The sequence below is a fragment of the Stegostoma tigrinum genome, chromosome 14, assembly GCF_030684315.1.
Source record: "Stegostoma tigrinum isolate sSteTig4 chromosome 14, sSteTig4.hap1, whole genome shotgun sequence".
Taxonomy (NCBI): domain Eukaryota; kingdom Metazoa; phylum Chordata; class Chondrichthyes; order Orectolobiformes; family Stegostomatidae; genus Stegostoma; species Stegostoma tigrinum.
Genome location: NC_081367.1, coordinates 66,807,983 through 66,833,727, shown reverse-complemented (window position 1 = coordinate 66,833,727; position 25,745 = coordinate 66,807,983). Strand labels below are relative to the sequence as shown.

The 25,745-nt window shown below is 40.6% G+C and overlaps 2 protein-coding genes across 6 annotated transcripts in view; one reads left to right on the top strand and one right to left on the bottom strand.

Annotated features, from left to right (window-relative positions):
- Positions 1 to 1,751: 1,751 nt before the first annotated feature.
- Positions 1,752 to 25,503, bottom strand: LOC125457512 (stress-associated endoplasmic reticulum protein 1). Of its 4 annotated transcripts, none has more exons than XM_048541798.2 (4): positions 25,368 to 25,503; positions 20,782 to 20,906; positions 19,954 to 20,029; positions 1,752 to 2,773 (listed from the first exon to the last, which is right to left on the bottom strand). In XM_048541798.2, exons 2-4 carry the CDS (start codon positions 20,863 to 20,865, stop codon positions 2,733 to 2,735), a joined length of 201 nt encoding a protein of 66 aa, XP_048397755.1. In that variant the 5' UTR covers positions 20,866 to 20,906; positions 25,368 to 25,503; the 3' UTR covers positions 1,752 to 2,732. The 4 variants fall into 4 exon arrangements, with proteins under 4 accessions (XP_048397755.1, XP_048397754.1, XP_048397756.1 ...); XM_048541797.2 differs by lacking the exon at positions 25,368 to 25,503 and adding an exon at positions 25,142 to 25,317; XM_048541799.1 differs by lacking the exon at positions 25,368 to 25,503 and adding an exon at positions 25,133 to 25,245.
- Positions 25,230 to 25,745, top strand: part of eif2a (eukaryotic translation initiation factor 2A) — a 67,686-nt gene continuing 67,170 nt past the window's right edge. The window contains exon 1 of one of the 2 annotated variants that reach the window (XM_048541796.2): positions 25,230 to 25,520. Coding sequence is in view for 1 of the 2 variants with exons in the window: in XM_048541794.2 (XP_048397751.1) it covers positions 25,564 to 25,591 (28 nt within the window). In the remaining variant the exon portion in view is untranslated. Of the gene's footprint in view, positions 25,592 to 25,745 lie in introns of both variants that reach the window. The other variant, XM_048541794.2, reaches the window with a different exon arrangement.

Sequence of the window (25,745 nt, the reverse complement as noted above, 5' to 3'; positions counted from 1 at the left end):
ATCAAATCGGTCATGACTTTCTTGAATGGCTTGTTCCTGCTTTATGTTTTGATGAATTCATTTTTTTGGGTATACATTTTGAGCTGTAAGAATCAAATCTGCATAAACCATAATAATCAGAAAATAGACAGTTTTAACAATTCCACTGCCAGTTGCCACGTTTATTCTGCTAAGCAATAGGACTACTCTTCTGTGGAAGGGTCGCTGGACCCAAAATGTTAACTGATTTCTTTTCACAGATGCTGCCAAACCTGCTGAGCTTTTCCAGCAATTTGTTTTTGTTTTAGATTTCCAGCATCCGTAGTTATTTCGTTCTTGTGTGTTTAGGACCACAACTACCTTCCTTTGTGCCAAGTATGACTCCAACCCTTTCCTGTCAGGCCTTCCAATTTTCTCAAGTGATTCTCTTCCGAAAACCATATTGAACAGGATTCCAACCTATTTTCTGGTGCCAAGAATTACATAAACCTTGGTTCAGTTTGGTCGAACAATTAAGTAACTGGATTGCCATACACAAGAAAGTCAAAATTAATACAAATTATCTTAATCCAGTAAAATATAACATGTTACACAAAAGGATGAGTGACTACTTCATGTTTAGTGATGACAGTGCAACCTTTATAAAACATTCCTCGGTCAAGGACAGGTTTGGATGACAGGGAGTGCAATTTTGCTCGTAATCCTATCTGATCAGTTATTACTCTCTCCAAAGCCAGGTGAAAACTACTCACGTTAGAGGCCTGAGTGTGTGTCTGGGAGCTGCAGGTCAGAATACTTGCAGGTAATCTGATACGTTCGGAGAAATGTGTCTTTCTCGAGTCCCTTTGTTCAACCTACCACCTGGTGCAATTCAAGTCTATAAACTAGAACCAGGAGGAAAGTATTATTGGCAATATTTTAAAAACACAAAGAGGCAATGTTATTGGCAAATATAACCTTTTAGGAAGAGAGGAATTCTCACTGGTTAGTTATACAGTCAAGCTGAGTCAACAAGATGGGTGCTGACTTTCAAAAGACTGACCACTCATTAGTTCCCCTCCATTCAAAAGTCAGCTACCTGCTGTCCTCACGACACACTGGTAGGCTTAATTGGAAGCAAGAAGCACACCACTACTTATTGGAAGAATCCCTATCTGTTATGACTAATTGGCTTTACGGACCACACACTTCAACCAATCAGGGATGTATCAGTGCAATATGATTTATACCTGCAACACCTCCACTGGTTGAAGAATGCAAATACAGCATGACTTGTTTACTTATGCAACTGACATAGGATATATGGCACACAAAGAGGTCATTAAACCCGACTAATCCTTGCTGGCGCTTCTGCTCAATGCATTTTTTAAAAATGCCTTCATTCAAGGGATGAGAGTGCCGCTGGCTAGTCTAACATTTACTGATCATTCCTGGGTGCCCAGAAGACAATAAAGAGTCAACCAAATTGCTGTGCATTTGGAGCCACATGTAGGCATAAACATTCTTATATCCATATTTTAATAATGAAAACAAACAAATAAGGACCAAATATAGATAACCTATGGTCTTATGACATAAAGGGAGGATCGAACTACATCAGTCTGATCTGGTCTGTACCAGAAGATTACACCTGGCCTCAACTCCCAAGGGAATATCAACTAGAGCTGCACCCATATCTGGTTTCTTAAGATCAACCATCGTTTCCTCCCATTAATGGAGTCAAAGAGTGATTTATACTGGAGACCATGAGAATTAACAGAGTACATCAGCAATTTCAAGCAAAAATATATTTATTTCAGCGACAAATGCTGCAGCTGCTTACAGTCAAACACAATCGATTGGACCTGATAAGACAAAGCAGCAATCAAGCAATCACAAAATGTGGAGTTATCAGCATGCCGCGATTTACAACATTATCAGACCATACAGTGTAGGCAACAGAGAAGCTCCTTACATTTAGCTTGTTTCATTTACCAAGAGAAGAAACTGCCTGTGGACATAACTTGGAACTGGCTGCTCTCACCCAACAGAATGGGACAGTTTTAGGCTCTTAAAACCTACGGATGGCTGACTTGGGTCACTTAAAACAGAAACCTCCCCCAACCCCCAAAACCATTCTCTTCTCCCTCCCAACTTCAGCTAGTTCTTGGATCAGACAAATATTTTAAGACATGAGAGTAGATCGCCCTTATTTCAACAGAAAAACAAATACCAAAGTCAATTCATGTTCTAAGATCAGAGAAGCATTCAGACCAAAGCCCTAAAACGGTTGTACATTTTAATATACAAAAGAAGGCACTTTTCCAGAACTATAAATTTGATTTAGAAAGATGCACATTTTGGATCTCAAATTGGACAGGGAGCAGAACCACCTTCTCTACAATTTAAGGATCATGAAAGAATGGGGAAAAATTTGAGTACACCAAAAAAGTCCTTACCTACATACCAACTATATATAATGATAAAGTATTCACATTAAATATGATCTTACAAACTATTTCCCTGATTAAAATACAAAATTAAATTGTTGGATGGCTTTTTACTATATCCTTGCCTTCTTGGGTCACATGGAGGAATGAACTAGGCTTTTAGCAACACCATGGAATTAAAGGTTTCTTCAAAAGCAATTACAGAAAGATCAATTCTGTAAAATCCATTGTTTGTAAGACAAATGAAGTGTTGGAATGGTCAGACTCTCAGCTGGAATTAACAGCAAGACACTTAAAAAGGTAGAGATTCGAATTTTGTCCATTTCACATGCCCATCCGGATACTCTGAATAATCTGGAAGATAGCTGCGGGGAGGGGGCGAAGAGACAAAAAAATATTGTCAGTTTAAAAAATCAAATTAAAAGCAAATGACAATCTTGGAAAGTTTATAGTCACCAGAGCTGTTTTTGTATTTAAAAAGCAAGGTTACACAAGAACAAACACGAGCAGAGAATCTACTTGAAGGAATCCTGGGGCTGTAAGGAAACTGAATTAATTAACAAATTTTAAAATGAGAAAGCTGGTACAGCTTTAGTTTGAACACTAATCCAATATTTTCAGTGTTGGAACGAACTAAGTTAAATCATAACTGCCAAAGCAGGTTTAACTTAAGACATTGAAACTGGGGCCATGCACAACTAACATTTAGAAAGCTGTCACTGTGTTAAACAACTGTTGGAGCAGAGAGGAAGTGTATGCTGTTTAAGTTAATGGCCATCTGCTGATTTGCTTATCAAAATGATTTAAAATAGATTTCCGAGTTTGAGGAGGGAAATGAAATGGGTAGCCATGAAATGCAGAATTGTCTGGTGGACTTGTATGAGATGCACATCAAGCAAGCTAAAAATATCTAGCACGTTATCCTCCAGGAATCATTGGAGAAACAAGATGTTGTTACTCCATGTAATATCTACAAAATAAAAACTGAGTTTTCCAATGTCAGTTATGTCTTTAGACCCTGTAAAACTACAACATGGAGTAGTGATTATTGGTTATTAACACAAAATGAATCTATGTACAGTTTGCGTCTTTAAAGAGAAGTCATGAATGTGGCACTGAAAGGAACCCTTTTGCCAAATCATCTCTGGTGTAAAAGGCTTCAAAATGACCAATTTCTGCACCAAATGGTGCATTGTCTTCATATGATGAAGATGGGAACCAAAGCTAAATACCGGAGGACGCATGAGTCAGATTTGAAGCATTCTTTACTACTGATGTTCTGTTGATGGGCAATATTGTCATACCTGGTTGGTTTGCCAAGCTGACTGCTTTTCATGCAAATGTTTTGATTCCCTTCTGGCTGATATTGTCAGTGCTGCCTAGCCTCCGTTGAAGTGCTCTTGTACTGTCCTGCTCTGAATTTACATGGTCCAGTTTGTCATGGTGGGCATGCTGATTTCCATTTTGTACCATAGAGGTATGTAGATGGAGTCCATCTCAACATGCTTCTTTACCGCATCAGTGGTTGATAGCCAGGCCTCCAGAAATTCTCATGCTTGTCTTTGTTTTGCTTGTCCTAGTACTGTAACTTTGTCCCAGTTAAACTGATGTTCTTCTATGTTGGAATAGATTGAAATGAGGGAAAGTTGGCTGTGCTGTTTTGCTGCGAGTTGGTGTTTATGTATCCTGGTGGCAAATTTCCTGCCTGTCTGTCCTATGTCATGTTTCTTGTAGTTGCTGCACAGTATTTTATAATATCACATTTGTCCTGCTCATTGTTGGTCTGGGGGTCTTACACTTTTAAGCATAACTAGTGAAATGTGGTCAAGTTTGTGTGCTATCCTTATTCCAAGAGATCGGAGGAGTCTTGAAGTCACTGGACCCGAAGTATTAACTGATTTTTTTTCTTCACAGATGCTGCCAGACCTGCTGAGCATTTCCATTTTTTCTGACGAAGGGTCTGGGGCCGAAATGTCAGCCTTCCTGCTCCTCTGATGCTGCTTGGCCTGCTGTGTTCATCCAGCTCTACACCTTGTTATCAGAGCTTTTCCAGCAACTTGTTTTCATTCCTGATTTACAGCATCCACAGTTCTTTTGTTTGTTATTGTTGTCAGTTCTGTATTTCTAAGGTGGCCAGTGTGTTGGGGTGTGCAACGTTTTCTTGGTGCTGTTTATTTGCGAGGCATTGGCTGAGGAAGTTGTTGGGGTGCACACTGTTTGTAAAGACTTTGTATAGGTGTTCCTCTCTGTTTTACTAAGGGTCCAGGGTGTTGCGGTGAGTTATTGATAAGTTAATGTTGACTGCCACTGTCAACAATGGTGGTGTACAAATACATAGAAGGATGAGCACTACAAACATCCCTATCTTATATAATAGGGGAGTCCAAAACATCAGTGCAAAAGACAAGGCTGAACACTTTCATCTAACTTCAGCCAGAGGTACTATATGGATGATCCATCTCAATGCCCTCCTCAAGTGTCTAGCACCATAGATTTTTGTCTTAAGCTTACTCAATTCATTACAGGTGATAAAGATGAAGGCACTAGCAATGGCTCTGACAACATTCCCACCATGAGCACTGAAGCCTGGTGTTCCAGAACAAGCAAGGTCTCCACCCAAGATGCTCCAATACAGATACAATACTGGCAATATGCAAAGTTGCTCAGCTATGTCCCAAACACAAAACAGCAGGAAAAGACTATGCCAATTACAACCCCCTCAGTCTACTCTTACTCAAAACAACGCAAGAGGTTGTTGACAGTGCTACTGTCAGCAAGTGCAAGGAAATAACCTGCTCATCGACACTCAGTTTGACAAGGCTCCTCAGTTCGAGATTCCATTAGCACCTTGGTCCAACTTTGACAAAATAGCTGAACTCCAGAGGGGATGTGAGAGGGACTGCTCTTGAGTATTCAAAGGAATACGGCAAAGAAAATCAAGCAAAATTGCATAGAAACAGGGGAGAAAGGTCTGGATGGAATGGTTGGAGTCATATCTAGCATTAAAGAAAGATGGTTATAGTTGTTAGGAGGTCAATCATCCAAAGATATCACTACAAGAGTTCCTCAGGTTAGTGTCCTGGGTCCAGTCATCTTCAAATGTTTCGTCATTGACTCTCCCTCCATCACAAGGTTCCACCACCTTCAGCACCATTCATGGCTTCTCAGATTCAGATCGCCCATATTCAGATGCAGCAAGATGTGGACAATAGCCACACTTAGGCCGTTAAGTGAAAAGTCACATTTGTGCCAGACAACAATCATCTCCAGCAGAGAATTTAACCATTGTCTCCTGCTGTTCAATGACATTAGCCTCGCTGAATCCGCCATTACCAATATCCTGGGGTTACCGCTGCCAAAAACTGATCGAGATGAGTCATAGAAACAAGTTAATTCTATGGATGTTGGAAATCTGAAAAATAGACAAAAATTCTGGAGAATCTCAGCAGGTCTGGTCGTATCTATGAAGACTGAAAAAGAAAGTATGGTATGATAATTCTTCAGAACTAAAAGATTTATAAATGAAAAATGAGCCTCATATATGGTAGCTTCTGACCTGCTTTTGTAGCCATGAATTGGGAGGCAGGTAGCTCACCTCCTGTCTCCTCAATACCTATGCACTATCTCCAAGGCAGAAGAAATATATGTTTGATGAAATTGTCTCCAATTTCTTGAATAAGTGCAGCTAGAACAACATTCAAAATCTCACACCATTAAGCACAATACACAGCCCATTTGATTGGGACTGTATAAACTGCCTTCAACACTTACTGATTTCTTCATCACCACCACTGTGGTAGCAATAGGTAGCATAAAAGATACCCCCACCCACCTTCAGTTGCTTCCATAGCCTTTTCTCCAACATTAAAAAGGTCAGATATGGGGATATTCAACGACTGCACAACATTCAACAGCCACGTTTGCGGCTCCTCAGATACTGAAGCAATCCACGTCCAGACATTAACAGTGTGGAGCCGGAGGAACAGAGCAGGCCAGGCAGCAGGAAAGCTGATGTTTTTGGTCAGGACTCTTCTTCTGAAAGGTTTTTCTGAAGGCTCCCGACCCGAAATGTCGGCTTTCCTGCACTTCTGATGCTGCCTGGCCTGCTGTGTTCCTCCAGGTCCACACTTATCTCTGACTCTAGCATCGGCAGTTCTTACTACCTCACCATGTCCAGACATTAGTAAGTTTGCAGATGACACCAAAATTGGTGGTGTAGCAGACAGTTAAGAAGGTTACCTCAGAGTATAATGGGCCATCGATCAGGGAGGCCAAGCAGTGGCAGCCAGAGTTTAATTTAGATAAATGTGAGGTGCTGTATTTTGTAAAGGCAAATCAGAGAAGGACTCATACTTAATGCTAAGGTCCTTGGGAGTGTTGCTGAACAAAGAGGCCTTGGATTGCAGGTTCATAGTTCCTTGAAAGTGGAGTCACAGGTAGATAGGATAGTGACGGTGTTTTGTACATTTGCCTTTATTGGTCAGTGCGCTGACTATAGGAGTTGGGAGGTTATGTTGCAACTGTACAGGACATTGGTTAGGCCAGTTTTGAAACAGTGCATTCAATTCTGGTCTCCCTGCTAAAAGAAGGATGTTGTGCAACTTGAACGGGTTCAGAAAAGATTTAAGGGTGTTGCCAGGGTTCGAGGTATGGAGCCTCTAAGGCTAAGAGAGGCTAAGTAGGCTGGGGCTATGATTCCTGCAGTATCGGAAGCCGAGGGTTGATCTTGTAGAGGTTTATGAAATCATGAAGGGCATGGATAGGGTAGGGAGTCCAAAACTAGAGGGTGTAGATTTAAGGTGAGCATGGAAAGATTTAAAAGGGCGCTAAGGGGCAATGTTTTCACGAGGAGGGTGGAGTTTGCATGGAATGAGCTGCCACAGGAAGTGCAGGAGGTTGGTACAAATAACAACATCTAATAAGTATCTGGATGGATAGAAACAGTTGAGAACGATAAATTAATTTAGCATATCTGGTTAGCATGGATGATTTGGATCGAAGGATCTGTTTCCAAGCTGTACAGCTCTATGAATCTACCTTTTTGCATTTAGACAATATCCAGGCTTGGTCTGAAAAGGCAAGAAACAATTGTGCCGAACAAATGCTGGGTAATGACCACCCTTTGATTAATAAGAGACAATCACCCCTTGACATTGAATCTATTTACCATAACTGAACAGTCCACCATCAACATCATGACGATTACCGTTGACAGAAACGGAACTGGACTAGCCATATAAACACTACGGCTACGAGAGCAGGCCAGACACTAGGAATACCGCAGTAAGTAACTCACTTCTTGACTCCCCAAAGCCCGACTACTATGTACAAGCCACAAGTCAGGATTGCAATGGAATACTCTGCACGTGTCTGGGTGAGTGCAACTCTAGAAAAATTCAAGAAGCTCAACACCATCCAGGACGAAACAGCTCTCTTGATTGGCACCATATCCACTTACATCCACTCCCTCCACTGCTGGTGATATCAGTGATACGTACCACCTGCAAGATGCAATGCAGAAATTCAAAGCTCTGCCAACAGTACCTTTCAAACTTGCACCCCATGAGAAAGACAAGCAAACCAATACAGGGAAACACTACCTTCCTTTAGATTTTCCTCCAAGCTACTCATCATCCTGACCTGGAGATAAATTTTGCTCCTTTTGTATTAGTGGGTCAAAATCCTGGAAGTCCCTCCCTAACAGGATTGCGCCTACCTGTAGTACATGGGCTGCTGTGATTCAAGGAAGCAGCTTACTACCCCCTTCAAGGGCAATTAAGGATGGGAAATAAATAGTGGCCAAGCCAGTGATACCCACTTTCCGTGAGTGAACAAGAAAAGACATTCCACCTGTTACATCTACCATCGACAAGGACAACGGCAGCTACGTTTGAGTGTACTACCATCTGTAAAGTCCCTCCAAATCACATCACGCTGACTTGGAACTATATCACTGGGCCAGGAATTTCCTTCCAAACAGTACTGTTAACGCATCTCCCAAGTACAGCAGTTGTTCAGAAGACAGCTCAAAGTAATTAGGGAAGTGCTGGTCTGGCCAGCGACATCCACATCCCACAACTAAATTTTCAAACGGCACATTTTTATATCTTAATCCAAACTCCTCCGTGACAGTACTTTTTTTTGAAATCTTAAAAGCCTCAAAAATCCCATAAAACTTTTCTTTTCCTCTTTATGTAATCATGTCTCAAAGCTAATCTTTGGAACTGATAAAATTCTGATGAATCTGCCCAAGGCCAGCAGGAAAGGTCTGTGAAAAGCATGGCAGAAAGCTGAGCCTTTATTTCACAAATGTCTTATGTATTCAGTTTAAAAGCATGGTAAATGAATACGTGGCAAAATTGTTATACTGTAACCAGGGCAATGTAGGAAAGTAAAAATCAATGAAGTAGCATATTTTAAACAGGGACACTGTGACCTTGTACAGAGTAATGTTTGATCAGTATTGTGAAACCTCTGCCAATGGACATAAATATAGTACTGAAAGGAGAACTACAATCCCAATCGCCAATTTCCCCACCTTCTCGTTTAACATTTAAGTTTTTGCAGAATTGCCAATGGAGTGGAAACAGGCCATTCAGTCCACTGAGTCTACATTGATTCTCTGAAGATCAATCCACCTAGACCCACCTTCCCTATGCTATCCATGTAACTTGCATTTCCCATGGCTAATCCTTCTTGCCTGCATCTCTGGACACTATGGGCAATTTACAACAGCCAAGCCACCAAACGTGCATATCTTTTGTCTGTGGGAGGAAACCAAAGTACGCAGAAGAAACCCATACAGACACTGGAGAATGTGAAAACTCCACAGTGACAGTCACCCAAGGGTGGAATTGAATGTGGGTCCCTGGCATGGGGAGGCAGCAGCACTAACCACACAGCCACCATGCAGCCCTTTTAATAGCTTCTTGATTTGAAGATCTTTGAGGGTGACAGTTTATTAAATGATTAGAATTGATCCTTCCTTCAGGGTTTGCTAGAGCATATGAATACCTATTTGAAAATAAACCAAACAGGGCTGACACTGGCAGAGTGCCAAATGGACAAGTGGCCCTTCAAATTAAGGTGGCACCACTAACATAATTAAACCAAAACAGCGCTGAACAAAAATGAAATGAACTTAATTTAAAATACTGTTGCATTCATGAGACACTCCAATCTTCCTATGATACTCAAAATTTTGGGAAGGCATCAAGGACACTGCACACTCCTTATCAAACGAGCCAGACTCTGACGAGGGAACGAAGCTAGCATTCTGAACAACACATCTGGCGTTAATAGTAGGTCACACTCACCCTGAACTCGTGAACAAACCTGGCCAAGTCCAGGAGTAGGCCCAGGGAAGGTCCTACAACTTCTACTTTATGCTGCCCCTCTCACACAGGGCAACCATAGACCAGGAAGTGCCAGCTTTGTCACTCATTCATTGATGTGGCAAGGTCTTGCCTACTAAGTGCCCTCAATAAGGTGGGGTGAATCACAACCTTGATTCACTGCAGGTACATTCAGTGCTGGATTTTAATACAGGATTTTAATTCAGTGACAAGTGAAAAAATAGGCAAAGTTCTAAATGAGATGGTGTGGGGAAAGATGGAGTAAGTTGGGCCTGTAATCATTTAAGTTTAAAGAATGAGAGGCTATATTACTAAAACACAAGATTCTCAGGAGACTTGACAGGGAAGATGTTTGTTTCCCCTTGTCAGAGTCCAGGACCCAGATGGCATAATTTAAGAGTAAGGGGATACCACTTAAGAGATGAGGAGGAACTTCTTAAAAGATAGATCTCTGGGTTTGTTGTTACTGCAGAAAGCTGTTGAGGTTAGTCATAACAAATATTCAAACGCTCGGACTGAAACTTTGAACCAATAAAGGTGTGATATGAATGTACCCTGAGTTGTGCTGTTTCTCTTGCAGAGGAGTGTTGCCACAGTAGCGTTGGGATGTCTCCTTCAGACAGACGGTTATTAACAGCTATTTTGTCCTCCCTGGGTGGTGGCTTTTCTCCCCAAAAATGAAACAAAAGAATAATGAGTAGACAGGGTCACAGCTCCCTCATACCCAGGAAGGCTTTGAATTTTGCTTCCAGTTAATCAGAAGGCTTTCTGCTGGCTGCTGAGCTAAAAGCTGGAGGTCCTGGCTGCCACAGTGAAGTCTGAGATAGTGAGGCTTCCTCTTAAAAATCAAGACAGTCAGACTGTTACTTCTAGACTGGAGAGCGACAGGACATGAGAACCATAACAGTTTTGCTGCACTGCATTTTTGTAAAATTGAGTGTATGTGGAATGCAGCCGACATTGGAACAGTTGATGATTAATGGTTACATTATTTTGTTGAATATTTCAACAGTTAAGGTTATGCCAACTTTTTGCTATAAGAATAAAGTGTGTTTTAACTAAAGCATGGTGGTGGACCATTTGGAATATAGCTCCTTACACTTGCTTTTAAACAAATATAAAAAGTTGAGTCTCGGCTATCTCTTTACAGTACGGTGAATGTTGGGGCCTGGAGAGGATATCTGGTCTGGTCTGTAACATGGGGAAACAAAGGATATTGAGAAAAAGGAGGAAAGTAGAGTTCAGAATTATCGGATCGGCCATGATCTCACTGAATGGAAGAGGAAACATGATGGGCTGAATTACCTACTTCTGCTTCTACATCTGACAGTTTAATTGACAGAAACAGACAGCAACAGGCAATTAAATTTAATAACATTTAAAATGAAAATTGGATGAACGGAATAAAGAAAGGAAAATAGAACGGAATAAGTACCAAAAGCAATTGGGAAATGGCAGGTATATAGGACTACTCAGACATTCCTCTCCCCCCACCCCCCCCCCCCCCACCCCCGAGGTACAGAGATATCTTTCTATGCTATATGATTCCATAAAAGAAAGTTCAATGTGAAATCAGAGTTTCCAGTCAGCCAGGACAGAAGCAAAGCCACTCAATTCTCAGCAGGTCTTGCCGAGAGATCTGACAATCTTTGGCCAGATTTTCACTTCTATAGTCCTGTCATACAACTGCAGCTGATTGCGACCTCCAACAGTGACATTCACAGCCTGGAGCCTGAGTGAGGTCATTAGGGTGCCCACGCAATCTATTGCATTAAATAATCTGAAGAATCAGACACTGAAGAAACAGAACACAAGATAAAAATCACAATTTATCTAGTTATTGTTAAATTGGTAAAAAAGTTAAAGATTAGGTCAAGGTGAAAGTGGAACGTAAAGCCAAGTAGAACTCTGTCAAATATCGTAAGCAGAAAATGCTGGAAGTACTTAATGGGTCAGGCAAGAGTGTGGAGAGGAACGGTTAATCTTTCAGATTGTTGAATCCTGAAGGGTCATCACCCTGAAAATTCCAGTAGTTTGTTTTTATTTCCATTTTGCAGCTGCTGCAGCATTTTATTTTTCTATCTATTTTTCATTTTTCTTTTAAAAACTGAGCTCAAAATTCTAATTGACAATTCTACAACACTATCATGATCTTTCTTCCCATGGGCCAATTTTGTTATTCAATTTTATGAATTACATTGCAGTTAAAAACCCAGTAACACCTAATGAGTAAGGTGCTCATCTTTAAGGGGTGTCAAACTGTTGCAGCATGATTGCTGGTTCTGGGGTCAGCCATAGGAAAGACAGCCCTGACTGACCGATTGCAACTTTAGGATTTCTGCGCTAATCTGTGCTAACCCAACATGCTGACAGTGCAGTCAGTGTCAAACATGCAACCAATGGTGAAAGGCGACCATCAATGCAGTACACCAAACACCCCCAATCCACAAAGTCTGGGATGTTGACCTTTATGGCTCTTTCACATACTGATCTGATGCTGAGTAAAGGTTCAAAGGTACACACATGAATAAATTGTCCCAAGAAAGAGTTAGCTGTCACTGAATCTCATGGAATTGAAGGCATATTACGGACCTGCCTAGAAAAATGGTCAAGTAGCATAAGATACCGAGAAGGGATTGCAGACATGCGGGTCCAGTAACTAGTATCGTGACTAGCAACATCCTACAAGGATACGTTGGGACCTGAACTATTCACTGCATTTATCAACTTAAAATGATGAGGTACAAAGACACATAGACAAGTATAGCAATGATGCAAAGGGACGTTTCATTGCAAATATGCAGGTGGAATCAGAATTTTAATATGCCTTAATCTGAATCAATGAGAAAACTGTGGGACACATTAACTGATGTCAACAAATGAGAGATCAGGCATTATTGGTCTAAAACGAACAGAATAAGACATTTGCAAAATAGTGAATTAATTTAACAATTTTAAAATCAAAGACTTGTTTGTTTTTGCAGTCGACAAAGGCTGGTCTATGGAGTTTGGCCAATGGTCAACCATTATCCCATTAAATGACAATAGACTTGAGGTTAAATGGCTTGCATCTCTTCCTATCAGCTTGACACCCATATCTAGCATTTTCTTTGATGGTTAGCTGGATATTGTTTTCACTGATTCAGTATACACAGCAAGAAGGAGTTATTAACCGTGAGAAACCTTGCTAATTTTTAATTATTTGTTCTTTTCTTTTATCAATTATGGTTTGGAGTTGTGGACTTAAAACAGACCTGAAAATGAGCTTTAGACTATGGCCAGCAATGTGTGTTGAAACATAGAAGAGAGAACAAACAAACATTTCTTTGAGCGGCCACAGCTGGAGGTTAATTGCAGGTCAGTTCTTGGTCCAAAGGTTCTGTAGGGTCTTTGACGCCAAAGTATGTTTAAACATATAGCACATGTCTGGCTATAAACAATGGGAACTGGTTCCAGCAAGTCTGGGAGAGACCTTGTGCTCAGTCAGAAGACTGATGTTGAACAGTAACTGGGTCTTCCTGAGGAAGAATGTCAAACTAATATGGAAATGCAGATTGTCTGGAACGTTTTCTGGAAAAAATTTGACAGTTGATGCTACACTATGAAGATGTGAAAGCTACTGCCTAGCCTCCTGTTATCAGCTATTGGATATTTGGTGATTAGAAACTAAGTATCACAAACTTCCTCTGAGTGAAGTGAAAAGGAGGCCCCTGACAGACATCTTCAGAAAACCAACCGAAAAAAACCTATTATCGATAGGTGTGGAACAATGCATTGTGAAAAACCATCTAAGAAATCTAATCAAGTTTGTTAGGTTCTTTTATTTATCCCTTAACTATGCTTGCCTGTCTATCTTTTGTATGAATGCGACTGAAAATAAAGGCTAGGATAATGAATGAGAGGCTGGATGAACACAGCAGGCCCAGCAGCCTGAGATGCTGCTTGGCCTGCTGTGTTCATCCAGCCTCACATTTCATTATCTTGGATTCTCCAGCATCTGCAGTTCCCATTATCACTGAGAATAAATCCTACTGGGTTTAAAATCACAGAAACCATTTAGACCATTTCATTGTTTAATGTTGCTCTGCTGAAGTTACTGAATTGTTAATAAATTGTTAAGTCCTTTGTTTGCACTACAAAGCTAGGCATCCAGAATTAATTATGTAAAGTGTCTGGGACTGGTTATTCAAAAATCTGAGGAACCACCATTGGAACCAATCTTGAAGATATTTCAAGGTTTGAATTTAATGGTATGGCAAATAAAAAGGCTAACTTGGTTTGGTTGCCTGTCTCCGTGTTGTAACATGTCTTTGTGAAGAATAACAGATGTGATATAGGTGGTCTACTTCCACTAATGCAAATACATTTAACATCTGACCTTCTAAAACTGACTAAAGCTTCTCCGTCCACTGCTCCACATACTACAAAGTCACTTTTAGATAAAGCTTGTGGAGTTGGGGGCAAAAATTAGTCAAGGTGACCCATACATCTGCCAAATACAAACATAGCTGTGCTGTCAGAAAGGCAAAGCTGACGATAAGATATTTCCTCACAAAGGACTGGAATGTAGAATGAACGGAATCGGGTGATAAAATCATAGAACACACCAAGGTTATTTGGCCCTCTGCTTTTCCAACAGTTAGTACAGACAAAATCTAATTAGTCTCACTCCCTTGTTTGTTTCCTGTAGTTATACAGATTGTTCCTTTTCAAATACTTATCTGATTTCCTTTTGAAAATTATTGGTGATTCTGCTTCCATTATTCTTTCAATCATTCCAAATCACAAAAATGGTATCAACAAAAAATTCTTCCTTCCTCTTTCTTTTGCATCAATTATCTTAATGACTAGACTGTGTTATAGAACAGATACTCCTTCGGGGCTCAGGTACATAGGTCTTTGAAATTTGCGTCACAGGTAGACAGGATAGTTAAGGAGACATTTAGCATGCTTGCCTTCATTGCTCAGACCTTTTGAGTATAGGAGTTGGGATGCCATGTTGAGATTGGTGAGGCCTCTTCTGGAGTACTGTATACAGCTCTGATCACCCCGTTATAGGCAGGATATTACTAAATTGGACAGTGCTCAGAAAAGATTTACTAGGGTGTTGCTGGATATGGAGAGTTTCAGCTATAAAAATAGGTTGGGACTTTTTTCATTGGAATGTAGGAGGCTGAGGGATGACCTAATTGAGGTTTATACAATCACGAGGGGTATAGATAAGGTGAATAGCAAAGATATTTTCCCTCAAGGTGTTGGAGTTCAACACGAGGGCATTTTTAAGGTGAGGAGAAAGATTTAAAAAGAACACGAGGGGCAATTTTTTTTTAAAAAGTGTGGTTAGTACATGGAATGAACTACCAGGGGAAGTGATGGATGCAGGTAGTGTTACAATGTTTGAAAGACATTTGGATACGTAATGAATAAGAAACGTTTGGAGGGATACGGGCCAAACACAGGTAGGTAGGACTAGTTTAATTTGGGAGCATGGTCAGCATGGACCAACTGAACTCCAGGGGCAAAAACAGAAGTTACTGGAAACGCTCAGAAGATCTGGCAGCACGTGATGGGAAAAAAAAATCAGCGTTAACATTTTGGTCCAGCGACCCTTCCTCAGAACTGGTGGTAGCTAAGAAAACATCAATTTATTATGCAGAAAATAGGGAGGGGGCTGGGTAGGGAGTGAACAAAAGGATTAAGAATAGAGCCCAAAGAGAGAGAAAAGCAGATGGACAGACAAAGAAGTTGACAATAATCTGGCTAGGAGGGTGAATAGCTGTTAATGTGGACTTTCAGTGATTAACAATAGTTAGTGTGTAATTATAGGCTGTGATAACAAGGCCTGGTGTGTAGGGTAGGGGACAGGAAATGGGAGATTTAAGCCCTAAAATTATTGAACTCTATATAGTGTTCTTACAAGTTGCACTGGGGTTCGCTGGAACACTGCAGCAAGCCTGAGAGACAGATGTCAGCCAAGGAACAGGGTGGTGTGTTAAAGTGGCAGGCAACTGGAAGCTCAAGGCCTTTTTTTAAAAACGAGGAGTATGTTCTATGAAACAGTCATCCAGTCTACACATCGTTTCCCCACTGTAGAGAGACTGAACCAAAAAGGGTCTGTTTCCACAGGTTTTTACTCATTCAGATCACACCTGCACAATGAACAGAATTTGGTGCAAGGAACAGGAGCAGCTCAGTCATACATTCAAGAAAGAGTGCATTTCCTGTGTGAAAAAAGGAGGAGCAGAATCCGAGACTGCAGCAATGTGGAATGGAGGAAGCTCAATTAGCTTCACCAGATCTGTCATGAGATAGTACTGGTCGTTTGTTTTCAAACCCTGTGGAAATATTGCAAGAACATCAATAGCATGGCTAAATGTCACACAGAATAACAACGTGTTAAAAGCAACAGGTGGAATATTTACCAAGTTAATACCTAAAAAATGCAGAACTTGATTTAATTATGATTAGATTTAGATTAGATTAGATTCCCTCCAGTGTGGAAACAGGCCCTTTGGCATAACAAGTCCACACCGCCCCTTGGAGCGTCCCACCCAGACCCAGACCCATCCCCCTATAACATTCACCCCTCGAACACTACTGGCAATTTAGCATGGCCGATGCACCTTAACCTGCACATCTTTGGATTGTGGAAGGAAACCGGAGCACCCAGAGGAAATCCACACAGACACGGGGAGAATGTGCAAACTCCGCACAGACAGTTACCCGAGGCTGGAATTGAACCCAGCTCCCTGACACTGCGAGGCTGCAGTGCTAACCACTGAGCCGCCCATGAGCAATCCTAGACTGGACCAATTGTTCCTTGACCAGTAATAATTTTACATTTAGCAAATAGATTCAAATTACTACTTTGGGGAAAAATCAAACATCTTCACTGGGCTACACCTGATACTAATGCTACCTAATGCTTACCAGACTCCTCTTGGCATGTCACTTGCACCAAAATAATTCACACTACTGCCTAGCAAGAGAAAAACATATCAAATACATGACCCAAGCAGACTGCTTAAAATATAAAGGTACCTCAGACATCTTGCCAAATTTTTTTTCTAACATGTGTCTTTGAAGGTCATGTTGCAATGCAACGTGGCAAAACTCAGGAGCCAAATAGCAAAAAGTGCAACATTAAAAAAAAACAGATTTCTAATCAGCTCTCCTAATTCAGTTACAAAGCTTTATAGAGGACAAATGTTTGGATGAAGCTAGCCTCTCAGTTAATTCAATTGACAAATAACTCACCTCCTACCTCCCAAAAGCCTATCCACCATCTAAAAAAGCACAGGCCAGAAGTGTGATTGAATGCTTCTGCCTTGCACAGACGAGTGCAGCTTCAACAAGACGAAGTCTGAAACCACCCTGGACAAAGCAACTCCATGAGTGGAATCGCATCCACAAGCATGTACTCCCTCCTCCACTGATGTTCAGCAGCAGCAGTGCAAGGGCAGCAGATACACGGGAACTATACCATTTGCAAGATTTCCCTCCAAGTAACACCATTCTGATTTGGAAGTATATTATTTATGATTGTCCAACTCTTCCCTTTTACAAAATATTTTAAGGTCTAAAAGCTCCCACTATGACCAGAAGTGTGGTCAGCTATCCCCATGTGTAACATGTCTCAGTCAGAACAGTGTGCCACTCACATCAAATACTCTGACATTAAAAGATATACTCAGTAATACACAGCATTCTGTTTGCTTTGACAACTGCTGCTTTACCGCTAAACGAAAAGGGTCACTGGACCCGAAATGTTAACTGACTTGTTCATATCAGATGCTGCCAGACCTGCTGAGCTTTTCCAGCAACTTCTGTTTTTGTTCCTGATTTACAGCATCTGCAGTTCTTTCCATTTCTATTTCATATTAATTCACTGCCACATCTTAGTCATGCCCACCTTGAAGAAGCTCTGCTCCTCTCTGACAGGATTTCCATTCCAATCTTTCTTCTTGCCCACCGACATTAATTTCACTCTCACTCCTGGTGTTTGACCGAGTATTTGCTACAATTCATTTCTACTGCCATATCACATTCCTCGGGTGACTGCCTCCGGCTCAGACTCAGCCCACGCTCCAAGTAAAGTACCACCCTTCATGTTTTGAATCCTCCCAGGATCAGAGATATCTCTGTGATGTTCAATGTTCCACGTTCCACAAACAGGTGCACTCACTGCATCCCAAGATGCGCACTCAGAGCCAGGCAGCATCACATGCACACTCTTGACCTTTCTGTTCTGAGGAAGGGTCACCGGATCCAAAACACTGATTTTTTTTTTTCTTCATAGATGTTGCAGACCTGTTGAGATTTTACAGCAACTTCTGTTTTTGCTGTTGCTTCACCATGACTGGTTAGCCAATATATTCCAGATCTCTTCTAGTCCCAACTGGGCTAATCATCAATTATTTCTCGAAAGTTCTATTTTTCTTATAATGCACAAACTGACCTATTCTATCTACTTAGAGATTGTCTTGGTCTGTCATGACCCTGCAGGCTCCACCCCAATTTAATACATTACCAGGATATTTGATAATTTTGGATTCCAGGTGACTTATGTAAATAACCAAGGGAAAGATGCCCAAAACTATAAAGTCATAAAGAGCAGGTTATCTACGTTAACAAACTCAATAAGGAACTGTTGAGGAATTCTTTGAGATGGTGAGAATGTAGGACTGGCTAACTAACAGTAAAAAGCAAATAACAGCTGCCACTGGGGGAAGATACGTTAGTACACAAAACAGCAAGAACTATGTTATGCAGAGTGATCAAAGTGAGCAAGTGCAGGATCTTACGGAGCAAGATGATGTGTTGAGTGAATGCCTTTCAATATGGTGAAACATTCTATGTGAGTGCCCAACACCAATCCCTGACCACTCCATTCAACCTTTCCCCCTCTGAGGGCAGTACTCTGAACCAGCTGTTCTAGGAAAACTTTGATTCAGGCACCTACTTGAAAAAGAATGAGTGTGCACATACGTCCAATTCACAAAGGATACATCAAAACCCAGACTGTTATAAACCCATTAGATGCTCCCAAGTGATGGGAGATGCCTTCAACCAGCCAAGCTTTTCATCAAATGAATTCCATCAGGAATGCAAACCTCAGCTACAATGCAGGGATTGACATCAGGGCTTCAGTGTGAGAGGAAAGGCAAGAATCCATGTCTTCAACATTCAGACACTTTCAAATGAGGAGACATAGCAAAAAAAATGAAACCAGGTACGGAGTGAAGAAAAGTCAACTGAAGGAACAAAGAAATAACAAATCAAAATGATGCTAAGATGTCCAAAAAAATGTGGTGGTGGTGGTGTGGGAAGTCAAAAACAATCTTAAAGAACATGCAAGACATCGAGAAAGGCTAATTTTCAATTAAATCAAAACAAATTAATTCTATTGTTTACCAGACATCAATTTCTGATTTAAAGGAAAACTGCCTGAAAAATGACTGCAAAAAAATTGAGAAATTACACCACCCACCCAAACGGCCACTAGCCTCCGTAGTTGGGAAGTCAGCGGTGATGCCAGCTGAATGTGACATACTTCAGGATACCACCGTGAGCATACTGCTGACTTTGCCATGTTACGTGCGCAGTGACGTCAGTCCTAACCCATCCTTAGACTGTGCCAGTTTTACTTCATGGTTAATTAGTGTTTAAAAGCAAAGGCCAATGCCACCCCCCCACACAAAACAAAAACACCATAGCCACTTCGACTCAACTCCTCAGGTCAATTCAGTCGAGGTTGTGTGCTGACAGCAGTGGATTTTAATAGCTGCCATGGAAAAAGTGCACCAATTAAGATTGACAGTCAAATGTCAGGCTTTAAATTGTTATCAAGTACGAATCTTAGTACTTATCTTCAAAGTGATATTTGACAAAATTGTGTCACAATGAATGCCAAACAAAAAGCTACAAGTGAGCATAACTTTTTGCAGCAATAGTCAAATTCTGGGACAGCAAAAGACTATTTACATTACATTTTGTAAAGTGCATTATCCAAGACAAACACGTTAATCATCTATGAGCCATCAATATCATTAAACATTTTGAAGCAGCTTATCTTCACTACTGAAGATTAATGACAGTTTTAGACAGATTGTACTCTCAATTATGCTATACTACACACAACTTCAAGGTTGATTTAAACAAATGACTTTTTAAAAAAAATTAAAAGTTACCTGATCCACAAACAACAAAAATGAAAAGTGCCAATAGCCAGGGACCAACTGATGATTTTTCATCTGGTGTTGTTTTCTGGAAGACAAATGTGCTATTCATTACTTCACAAACATACTCACTGAATTAACTGATACTGGACAGGTTTGAAATGATGAGATCCTAAATAATCAGAAAGCATAACATTGTTTCTTATGACTGAAATGCACAGATTAGCTAAGTAGTACAGTACAGTAGCTCAACTGATAATGATAAACACAAGTAGAAGATTCCAATTAGTTCATCATTGACCTATTTTGATGGAGGCATCATTAAGTTTTCAATCAATTTAGACAGAAATACTGACATTACTGCCACAGAACAGTATACGAGCTCAGGGATCATCAGAGGCTCATAAAGGCTAATCAACTCATATGGCGAGGAATTTGGAAAGACTGTCAAAAAAATGAAACTGAAAAATCAGAGCAAGGGACGGAATGATGTCACAAATGGGAACTGCATTTTTTTTTAAAACTAGGAGTCGTGAACAGGCTTTAAAAGGCTTTTAATTTCAAATTTTCTGGCACTAAAAATTTAACTGAACTTCAGCAGAACCTGAAGCTTTCTGTGCAGCATAAAGACCCTATTGAAATAAGGTTTGGAAGGGCAAAGAATTAATTCTCTTGAAGTCCCAATTGTTAGTTGGGCAACCTAATTCTTGAACCACGTTAGAGGTAAATTTAGTTGAGGCTTAATTTATTATTAGCCATAAACCAAGCAGTTCCACAGGGCAAAAAGACAAATGATTTAGTTCAATTTTACAGCACACAGACACGAAGACTAAAACTTACCGAACTTTTGGGAACATTCCCTCGTTGTGTGATGTTTTTACTGTGTTTCTCGTTTGCCATCCGGATTCTCTGCTTGGCCACCATTATTTCGCTGGGCCAAACTGGTTTTGTACCACACAAGCTGACTAAAATTCAGTTTAAAAAAGGTGAATTAATTCCAACTTTAAGAAAATTAATTTCAGTAACCATACGGAGAGATCATTTGGAATTGTAGTAAAAACAAAAATCACTTAAAAGGAAATTACAGCTTCGAAAGATTTATGAATCTGTTCAAAATTTTGTCGCTTGTTCCTTTCTTGAATTTCTCAGTCAATTGTGAACAGTTCCCACAGCATTTACGATAGCTTTGCCTAAATCCATTAGCAAAATGATCAAAGATGGTCTGATGATTTCTTATTCCACCTATCTTGCAGCAACAACATCCCTGCAAACATGGCTGAACTTTCAATTATCTTCACAATCAGTAGCAGCCAATACAGGATGCTACATGACAACCAAAATTAATCCTTGTCCCACTACGCAGGACGTGAAAAATTGAAAAGAAGGGATAGTACATCATTTCCATCAGATTGCAATAAACTCCTCCCCTTAACCAAACCTGATCTGCTTCAAGCCAATTAAAGTATGCATACTGTCCTCAAATCAACTGCACATGGGTAGTAAATAAGTAACTATTTTTCACTTTTAATGGATTAAAAGGCAACATTGTCAAAATTGAGTCTTGAAATGACAGGCAGACAATACAGTTTAGGAAGCAGTGCCGAGGTATGTAAATAAGCAAAAACCCAGACCAAGTGAACAAGCTACTCAAATAACCCAATGTTAAGAAACAAACATTCTGCATTTCTCTCTCCCCAGCCTCTATTTTGTAGGGCTGGCCATGTGCAGTATAATAATAACCTAACCTAACAAAGACAACTTGCATTTATACAGCTACTTTAACGTGGGGGGAAGTATCTAAGAGATTTAGTAAAAGATGCTGAGACAAAAGAGGAGGTTCTGATAAGGTGGCCAATGTTTTTTGACAAAATGATAAGAAATAAAAGTTCAAGTTTTACAGACGGAATTCCAGAGTTGGGCCCAGCTAGTTCATGACATGGCCAACGATGCAAAATGAGAACAGCCTGCATAAAAGACTGCAATTCAGATGATCAGAGTTGAGCTTTAAAAATAGACTGAGATAAGACAGACAATACTAGTTTGGGATTTAAATATAAGAATCAAATTACAAAACAGGAGATGTGGGGAAATGGAGTGGAAAATCAAGAACCAATACAGGCTAACAAGAACAGATACGCAAGGTGAACAGGACTGGAACAGGATAGGCAATGTCTTGGGTAAATTGTAGGTAAAAGGTAGGTGGCCTAACCAAGACGGGAAGTTAAGAATGTGTTTTGGACGATATACGGGCAAAAACAAAAAAGTCAAATGGGATGAAAATATTTCTCAGTCTGGATCAGCGTGGAACTGCGGCCATGGACAGGCAGATGAAAATCAACTTTATCAGATAGAGGACCTAATTCTTTCCACATTTTAACTGAAGAAAATCACAGTTAAACCAGGAGTGAATAATAATCAAGTAGTACAATAACAATGTTAAAAGAAGGCACAAAAGGAGTCAATATTGGCATTAGTTTGTTAACAGCTCCACTTTGCACAACTAAAAGGCAGCCTGCAGCTGCATGTTCTTGGGCAACTCTAGAGACAATGGAAATAAATGGAAAGAGAAACTTTTGCTCAAGCTTGATTTATGACGGGACAGGCAAGAGTAAAACTAAGTGAGGACATTTCCACCAAGTTGGGCAACACAGGAAAATGTCAAAAGGAGGACGATACGGTTGACCATGTTGAGGGCCACAGAAAGGTCAAAGAGAAAGCACCCAGCATCCATAAAGCGCACAATTTATATCTTTGGATTGGATTGCTTCAATGAAAGGTCAGAAACCCTACCTGATGAAAGAGCTCATCTGCTCCCACACATACCTACTGGGAAAAACACGCATTTCATGCTAATTCAAATCTTTGTAATATGAAAGATAATTTTTATTTTGAAGCAGATCACTTTTCTTCATGATTATTTAAAACATCACCCACAGCCAGAACAAATACGGTCAATTCAAAAATAACTCATACACAAATTAATGCTAATTCTGACTGGTCATTAAAACTTGATATTTTCAGATGAAGACTATAGAGGCAATTTCTTTTCTTGCATGGAAAGACAGGGACAAGACAAGATTACAAATAGAGGACAGGCACTAGTTTTCCAGGCTATCACCCTCCCCAATGTGAGCAACTGGCAACTTAGCACCATCTGTGCTAAGTAATTAGGTATGCATTTTTTTTTAAAGTGGGACTTAATGAATGGTGGACTCCAAACCAGAAAAAGGTCAATTTAAAACTAAATAGACTGTTTTTCATATTGTTTGATTAAATCTCTTCTTTGACAAAAACAACTAAAAAGGAGCCTGATTTTTTTGAAGAAGCAATGTTATTGTGCTAAAGGCTTCATAAAGCAAACAACCACAGATGGCATAAAAATGCACAAAAGGCTTAGCTCAATCTTGAAATCATGACATACTCGACCTAATTTCTAAATTATTGTACCATTACAACTGACTTATACCAGTACCTAGCTGCATGTATTGCTCCATACAGGAAGAAAACTCATCAAATGCACACTTACAAAGACAGGAACGATTGTTAAGACCTTAACTAAGAGATAAAATTGAAAAGATCTTTGCCTCAGGCAGAAGGTTTAGGCTCTGGGATCCGAGTGAATATACATCATCGAAGATGTTTTATTGGAAGTTTCAGTTCTTCAGATTATAGATTGATTAAAACAAAATAAAAACTGCGGTATGGGATTCGGGTGATTGGAAATCCTGTGGAATATTGGAATTATTTTCAAGTGTTCTGAACAAAATTCTGCACCCAAATAATAACAAGTCACATTAATGTTGCCATTTGTAGAATGTCACACTAAATCCCATTACAAGAGTAACTGCCCAATATAATCTCATTCTACCTGAAATATCTCCTAAACAGAGAACTCCTATACAAATTCTTTTACCTGATCTTACATGCCACACACACTGCAGTACAATAATCCTGACATTTCTGCCCTAAATGCTTGAGATAGATAAATGATGAAAACATTGGACAACACAAAATCAAAAGTTGTGAAAGCAAACATCTGATCCCCAACTGCAAGGGCATTGCTAATCCACCACAGCATTAATACTAAACAGTAAATCAAGTTTGCCCAAGAATTTTTCATTAATGCACAAATATTTGTAAGTCACCACAGCAATGACCCTCTTCAAGGCTGGGATGAGGTGGAGAGGAGGGGGTAATCTTTCAAAAGAAAAACTGTACAACTGTCAATCCCTTAAAAATCTATTTAGTTTTTGAAACTTTGATGTTGATTTTTGTGCCAGTATTTGATTTAAGGCATGCTAGTGAGAAATGCAACTACTTTCAGCAGCAGCTGTCCAATCAAGGGCATTAAACAGCATGAGAAGGCGAAGGAGTGATAAAGGACAGCTACTTCAGACAAAATACCCATTTTCAGGTACATGTAAAGAAGAATTAACACATGTACTTTAAATCATAAAACGCTGCCCGCAGCTCCTACCCCCACGGTCCATTTGGTACATTTCAAGCCCACCTCACCTAGTCCATTTCATATCCACCTCACCCTGGTCCATTTGAAACCCTTACCATGGTCCATTATAAAGGCATCACCCTGGTCCATTTGAAACCCTTACCATGGTCCATTATAAAGGCATCACCCTGGTCCATTTGAAACCCTTACCATGGTCCATTATAAAGGCATCACCCTGGTCCATTTGAAACCCTTACCATGGTCCATTATAAAGGCATCACCCTGGTCCATTTGAAACCCTTACCATGGTCCATTATAAAGGCATCACCCTGGTCCATTTGAAACCCTTACCATGGTCCATTATAAAGGCATCACCCTGGTCCATTTGAAACCCTTACCATGGTCCATTATAAAGGCTTCACCCTGGTCCATTTGAAACCCTTACCATGGTCCATTATAAAGGCTTCACCCTGGTCCATTTGAAACCCTTACCATGGTCCATTATAAAGGCTTCACCCTGGTCCATTTGAAACCCTTACCATGGTCCATTATAAAGGCATCACCCTGGTCCATTTGAAACCCTTACCATGGTCCATTATAAAGGCTTCACCCTGGTCCATTTGAAACCCTTACCATGGTCCATTATAAAGGCTTCACCCTGGTCCATTTGGTACATTTCAAACCCTTACCATGATCCATTTGAAATCCTTACCATGGTCTATTTAGTACATTTCAACTCCTTACCCTACTCACCACCTCCGCTGTCGCCTAGAACCTGAAGAGACTGAAACCAGCGCCCCGCCGGAACCGGAAATATATAGTTCGCTCTCCGCCAGCACAACATAGTTCCCCCCTCCACACTACCATCCCCTAATCCCTCCGCTGTTCCGCTCGAACCTCTCCGATACCGGCTCAGAAACCGCTTCCCATCCCATACGGCACGGCTGGGAATGCGGTCCACCTTCAGTAGATCCCGTACCTGGTGGATCTCCGGCCTGGTCGTCCGAAGGAAGGGATTGGTGGAAGGCACCGACGCCTTTGGAGCGACGTGTTGCTCGGCCAAGGGAGGAGGCGGAGCGTAACTCCTGACACCCAGAGGCAGCGTGGACTCACGGTCGTGGGCGTGGTCTTGGTAAGGGCTGTGGGCGTGCCGATGACGGAATTTCCGGTTGAAGATGGCGCAGTGCACGCCGTTGTTGGCAGGTCGGTGCATGGTTTTATGAAATGGAGCAAGACTCCCTCTCCTTTTCTAACCCAGAGAGATGAACACGCTGTGTACTCGTTGTTAATGCTCTTGGCGTTGCTGGAAATTAAATATGTTTACACATAGTTTCATAACTACCTGCATTCCTCTATA

Coding starts and splice junctions, on each gene's coding strand:
- LOC125457512 (XM_048541797.2), bottom strand. CDS start 25,232: ATGTTGTGCTGGCGGAGAGCGAACTATATATTTCCGGTTCCGGCGGGG. Junction 20,907..25,141: donor TCTAGGCGACAGCGGAGGTG/GTGAGTAGGGTA, acceptor ACTGAATTTTAG/TCAGCTTGTGTGGTACAAAA. Junction 20,030..20,781: donor GGAATGTTCCCAAAAGTTCG/GTAAGTTTTAGT, acceptor TTTGTCTTCCAG/AAAACAACACCAGATGAAAA.